The sequence below is a fragment of the Amphiura filiformis genome, chromosome 17 (assembly GCF_039555335.1).
Source record: "Amphiura filiformis chromosome 17, Afil_fr2py, whole genome shotgun sequence".
NCBI lineage: Eukaryota > Metazoa > Echinodermata > Ophiuroidea > Amphilepidida > Amphiuridae > Amphiura > Amphiura filiformis.
The window spans coordinates 25,356,272-25,362,271 of NC_092644.1; the positions used below are offsets into that span (position 1 = coordinate 25,356,272).

The 6,000-nt window shown below is 36.6% G+C and overlaps 1 protein-coding gene across 1 annotated transcript; it reads left to right on the top strand.

Annotated features, from left to right (window-relative positions):
• The first annotated feature begins 3,302 nt into the window (after window positions 1-3,302).
• LOC140137102 (uncharacterized) lies at window positions 3,303-5,258 on the top strand. The gene has a single exon (XM_072158759.1). It carries the CDS (start codon window positions 3,303-3,305, stop codon window positions 5,256-5,258), a length of 1,956 nt encoding a protein of 651 aa, XP_072014860.1.
• Window positions 5,259-6,000: the final 742 nt, after the last annotated feature.

Below are 6,000 nucleotides of genomic sequence, written 5' to 3' on the forward strand. Positions count from 1 at the left end.
AACTAATTGTTAAACAAAATGTCCTCTCCAGACACGCATACGTTGGAAAGCTCAGAAAACACAAGTTCTACTGAAAAATATGGGAACTTGACAATATTCAATTAAAACACATCAGAACTAACATTTATGATAAGAAAAATGATACACAAGAGGATATACTGTTATAATAAAGTAAGAGTTTCATGTTTTTTCAACAATCGTTTAACTTGCTTCTGGATTTGCAGAAGCCTGCACTTTAATTTTTAAACAAAAAATGTCATGTAGAATGATTAAAAAATGTGTATTATCATCTGATGCACAATGTAAACAAATGCAAATAATTTTGACCCATACATTATTTGAACTACATAGCACTGAAGTGGTTAATGTTGTTTTGTTAAACAAAATGTCCTCTCCAGACGCCATGCATTTTCCCATTGAACTTTAGTGATGAATTTAACAATGTTATTGATGATCCCATGCTCTGATATTTTGGAATTGAATTTGGTATTCTAAAAATCATAGAATTTTTATGAATTTAAGGACTTCTAATTTTGACCCTCTGTGGGACTGTAAGTGTACGCTAAACGTGAAATAGCCCATTAATGTCTATTACTATTACTCACCTTAAACAATGTTACAAAAGCCCATTCCCTGCACATAAGAACCTTTTCAGGATCATTCCCTTTTAAAGACCCTTTTATACATTGCTACACTGTAATCCAGGATATCTAGTAAAATATTTTTGTGGAAATGCTCTCATGCAAGATGAGAAAATTCTGAAAAGGTTTTTTTTACTTAAAAACTTTCACTCACATAATCTGCTTTCTGTTATTCAAAAAAATTAAAAACATTGCAGCAAGTTATAAATCACATGAAAAGCCTCCTGCAAAATGTGAAATTAAATCATTGGTGAAAATAACAGATTCAATTTAAAGTGGAAAATTTCATGCCACATCCATTTTCACACTTTTGCACTTTGTTTAGTTTTCAAAGCCTCAGGGGCGGATTTAGGGGGGGGGGGCGCAGCCGGCGCGCGCCCCCTCTATTTTTTTACTAGCAAAGGGCGCTGGTAACTTAAAAATACAAAAATTGTAAGAAATTTAAAAAAAAGGAACCAATTCGGCCATGAACAGCAAACAATGGGCCAAAACCGTTGAGTTTTCGAGGGGGTAACCCCCTTTAACACATTTTTTTTGTCGTCGACCAAAAGGCGCCCCCTTTATCAAAAATTCCTGGATCCGACCCTGAGCCTGTACACAATAATAATAGGAAAACACAACCTAAAATAATCAATTTTGTTGAACAAAAATATTTGAAATTGCTGCTGTGTGAAAAAATTATTGCACAAAAAATACTTTCACTGAATTGATAGTACAGATTTGTATTGAATTGAGTTCCTGCCAGAACTGCAATTGGGCAACTGTACAATACTCTATCTATATAGGGTGTGATGACGATGATACTTGAAAAGTTTCGAACACACATCAGGTAAGTCAATTACATTATTAAAACTAATAATAAATTACATAAATCAACCAGATAATTTCAATTCAATAAGCTTTACGGTATGAATTTTTAGATCTAGTCTATTTGAATCAGAGAAAAAACTTTGATAATTTGTTCAGTGCCATGGTGATAGATCCACTACTTCCATCATTACTAGTGTTTCTATAGTGTGTTCACTAGCCTATTTCATTTAACTTGATCACAAGCCAATATCAAAAGTGTGATTTCTAGATAAAGCAACTTTTATGAAATGGGTTCTCTATCTCTCTTTTTTCTTTACTATTTTAAATATGTCAAGAGGTTTTTATGAAAACTTTTATGTGCTTCTTATAAAAGGAAACATGGGAAAGAATTTTCAAATTTTTGTTCATTTTGCTGTCTTTGTTTCTTTTGGTGAAAAAAGTGAAATTACAAAACTCAAGACATTATTGTGCTTATTCACTGAATTCCACATTTTAAAGGTTTTAAAACAATCAGGACATACTTTCAAATTTGTTTAAAACATGAATGAAGTAATGTAATCATGAAATATCATTATTCACATCTTATTAAGCTTCATTGTTAAGTTTGGACTAGAATGAAATTAGAATAATAATACTACGGTAATAATAATCCGCCCACCCACCCACTCCTACCCCAGAAAATTGTGGAGCACAAATAAACAAACAAATAAAAATTCTTAGCCCAATTTAAAGCAAATAACATGTTTGTTGCACTTGGGCTTAATTTCTACAATATTATAAGTCATGCAAGTTGCTGGTCAGTTAGTTGGGCGTATCATTTTTCTCTGGGATACACTATAGCAACTAAAAATGAGTACATCCTGTATGGCTAAATGCCATAGGAAGCAACAACTGCATGCTCTTTTGGTTTGATGTATAATTTATAGAAAGTGCTATTCAAGATATGGAATTTCAAGTTTCAGCTGTAGCTCACTGATGAAATAAGTTGCTGAGTAAGAGATTTTTAATTTTTTTTTATTTCTTTTTTTTTTTAATGAGGCATTTTGAAGCCTGATGGGAAGGGGAATAATTCCTTTATTTCTCATACACTTTGCTGAATATCTTAATAGGATTGCTTTTTATGAATTTAATTTTATTACCATAAATCCTCCAACTCCACCCACAAGCCTGCCTGAAAATCCCTTAATTCAAACACATATTTCACAGAGAGCATAGACAATCACATTTCATCTTTGAATATTTGCATTATCAATAAGCCATGTCGGCATTACTGCCGGTTTTCGCTGAGCAGTTTTGAGACACTTTGAATTCTGACTTATCAGGGAAATTGCTTCAATTACATGTATTATTCATTCATTTATTATTTTAATAATGCTATCATTAAAAATATTTTTTTAAATCATTAAATTGACCATGATTTTTCTAGTGAAACATTATAAATAATAAATATGTACTCACAAAAATCAATTTTCCCGATAGGTCAGAGGGCAAAGTGTCCCAAAACTGCACAAACTGTCCAACAATGCTTTGCAAATTTTAATGCTGATTTTGGCTTATTTGGTCAACTTTTTAAAAAACTTTAAAAAAATATGAACTAAAAGGATAAATTTATTTGTTTTAGGATTGGTTAGGGTATAAATTTGGGTAGGATATTTAGAATTTAGGGTGAGTAGTGAAGTCAGGATTACGATAAGGGTTGGGAAAAGTAAAGAAAAATAATAAGATTGCGAAGTTTATATCCAAAACAAAATTTGAAACATACACATCAATAGTTCAATTGTTAAATATTTTTGTATTCCACTGCAGATCCTATAACCTCAATCCTTGCCAATTTCACATCAAGTTGTCATCATGTTACGATCCTCACTCAAGTCCAAATCCAAACCAACAATCATCGAGTATGAAGACCTCACCATGTGCGGTATCTGCTTATCAACCATAGAAGATCCCAAAGCTCTTCCGTGCCTTCACTCATTCTGCTTAAAATGTCTACGCAACATCTCCGATATCAAAGCTGGTATGGTCATCTGCCCTCTCTGCAAAGAGGCAACCGCTATCCCACCAGAGGGCGTTACCGGATTCCGAGATAACTTTTTTATAATCAAACTCAAGGAGAGAAGATCCATCCACAAGAGCCAAGACAAGAAGATGACGTGCGTTTGTTGCGTCATGCCAGCTTGTAATATCGTAGCTCGCTGCATTCACTGCAATGGATTTCTATGTCAGAGTTGCGTGAATCTTCATGGGACTCTATCTCCTCTTAAACCGCACACTTTGATCGCTTTAGATCAGTTACAGTATGTCAAGCTTGATATTGGCAGCAAAGTCAAAGATGAATGTTGTAAGAAACATAAAGATCAAGCCTTGCGATGGTATTGCACGAAATGTGAGATTCCGATCTGTCGCGACTGCACAGTGATGGAGCACAGGCACTCCCAGCACGATTACGTATCTATAGAAAGCGTGCATAAAGGTCAACTTGAGGATATAAAAAAATTGGAAATGGTATGCGAAGGAATCGTCCAGCATGTTGATGCAGCCATCGAAGATGTTGAAAAAGTGAAACTGTCGCTAGAATCTGCTCTTGAATTAGCTAATAGGAAATTAGAAGAGTCTGCTGATACTGCAAGACAGCAGTTTCTGAAGCTTTTAGAGACAAATCACAAAATAGCATCGGAGAAGCTTCGAGCTATCGAGACGGAGAGATTCGACAAGATCGATGACTGCAAGTCCAATCTGAAAAACTTACAAGCAAAACTTTATAATGCTTTGGAGATGGCGAACCAGGTGATTCGTTCCGGTTCGCAGCACGATGTCGCAGCGAATTACGCCACATTGACATCTACGCTGAAACAGTTACAAGATGTGAGACCAGTGCCGATACGAAAGAGCCTCAGCAAAGTAACGTTTCGACCTAATAACCGTAAAATCGTGCAGGAGATTGATCTGGGCGTGGTGGTAGAAGGAACTGGGATCAAGAAAGGGAAATGGGTCTTAGAGAAACAAGTTGGAAAACACGGACAAGGCAAGCTTACTTCCGCTTGGGGCGTTGCTGCTGGAAGGTACGGTGATATAGTAGTCACCTGCTATAATGGATCACAAGTCAAAATCTATAACAGTTCTGGCGATTACAAACTAAGCCTTGATACAAAGCAAGGATTGCTACTCGGCAAGTCCTCGTATCCGTCAAACGCCGTGGTCACTTCTGACGGTCACTACTATTTGACAGACCAGACAGCTTATGTCAAAGTTTATAGCTCGGATGGCAAATACATGAAAGAGTTTCCGAGCAAGTCGCCTAATAACACCTCTTCTGATATCGATGATGCTAGTCTTTATGGCTTAGCACTTGACAAAGAGGGGTATCTACTCATTGGGAGCAATCAAAAATACATCAGTAAGCATAAACAAGATGGCACCCATGTTTGCACCCTCAAAGTTGACATCCCACCCTGGTTCATCGCAGTTGGGTCTGAAAACATAATCATCAGTACCAACTTGAAGAACGCCGGTGTGCTGGTATTAGACAACGACGGGAACCTCATACGCAGCCTTAACGCTCCCAAGCATGCCAAGTCTTGGCATCCGTTAGGTATCTGCTGTAGCGAAGATGATATCGTCTACATCAGTAGCTATGATGCTCATGATAAAGGTGGTATTTATACCTTCACAGTGGATGGGGAGTATTTGGGTTGCGTTACCATGGATGTGTCTCATGCAGAGGGACTAGCGTTGATTGGAGCTGATGAGAACAGATTGGCAGTGGCCCAGTATGGACATCCTGTTAAGATATTTTGCCTTAAATAACTCTAAATAATAATTGATTAGAATAGGGAAAATGGTTTATATTGAAATTTAGACCTATTTGTAAAGAACTTTCGCACTGCACAATTTGATGCAGTTACATACATAGCGTAAACATGAAGTCGGGTTCTGATTGGCTAAGTGAATCACGTCAATCAGCAACAATCTCATCAGCACTTCCTTCGTCGAACAATCTGCGTAGCATCGTGTGACACAGGCGTGAACTATACTACAGGGATGTAAGTAAGCCAGAAGAAAAAACCTGAAAATTGGGGAAAAGCATGTAAATTCGGGCTAAAAAGCCCCAAAACAGGCTGAAAATAAAAGAAATTGCGTAAATCTTGACTACAAAAAAACCTGAATTCTGTAAAAATCCTGAAAACTTACATCCCTGATACTAGTTCATTTTACGCCATCGTTCAGCTAGTGTGAAAGGTCTTTACAAAATAGTGTAGTCCCTACTTAAGTAATGCAAGATCACACATTTTCTACACATTTTGCAAACCATTTTGAGCTATTCCAGTTGAAATCAATACACCCCCTCAGGAAGACATGACCTTAATCACCCACACAGGGAGTGTGAATTTCAAATGGGGTTACCTGATTGGATTGCTCCGTTTGAAATCTTTACCCCCTGTGTGGGAGATTGAGGTCATGTCTTCCATATGGATTATACATGAATTTCAACTGGAATAGCCCATTCAGCTAACCTTTACTTTTGGCTGGTTAACTTCAGTTTGAAAAC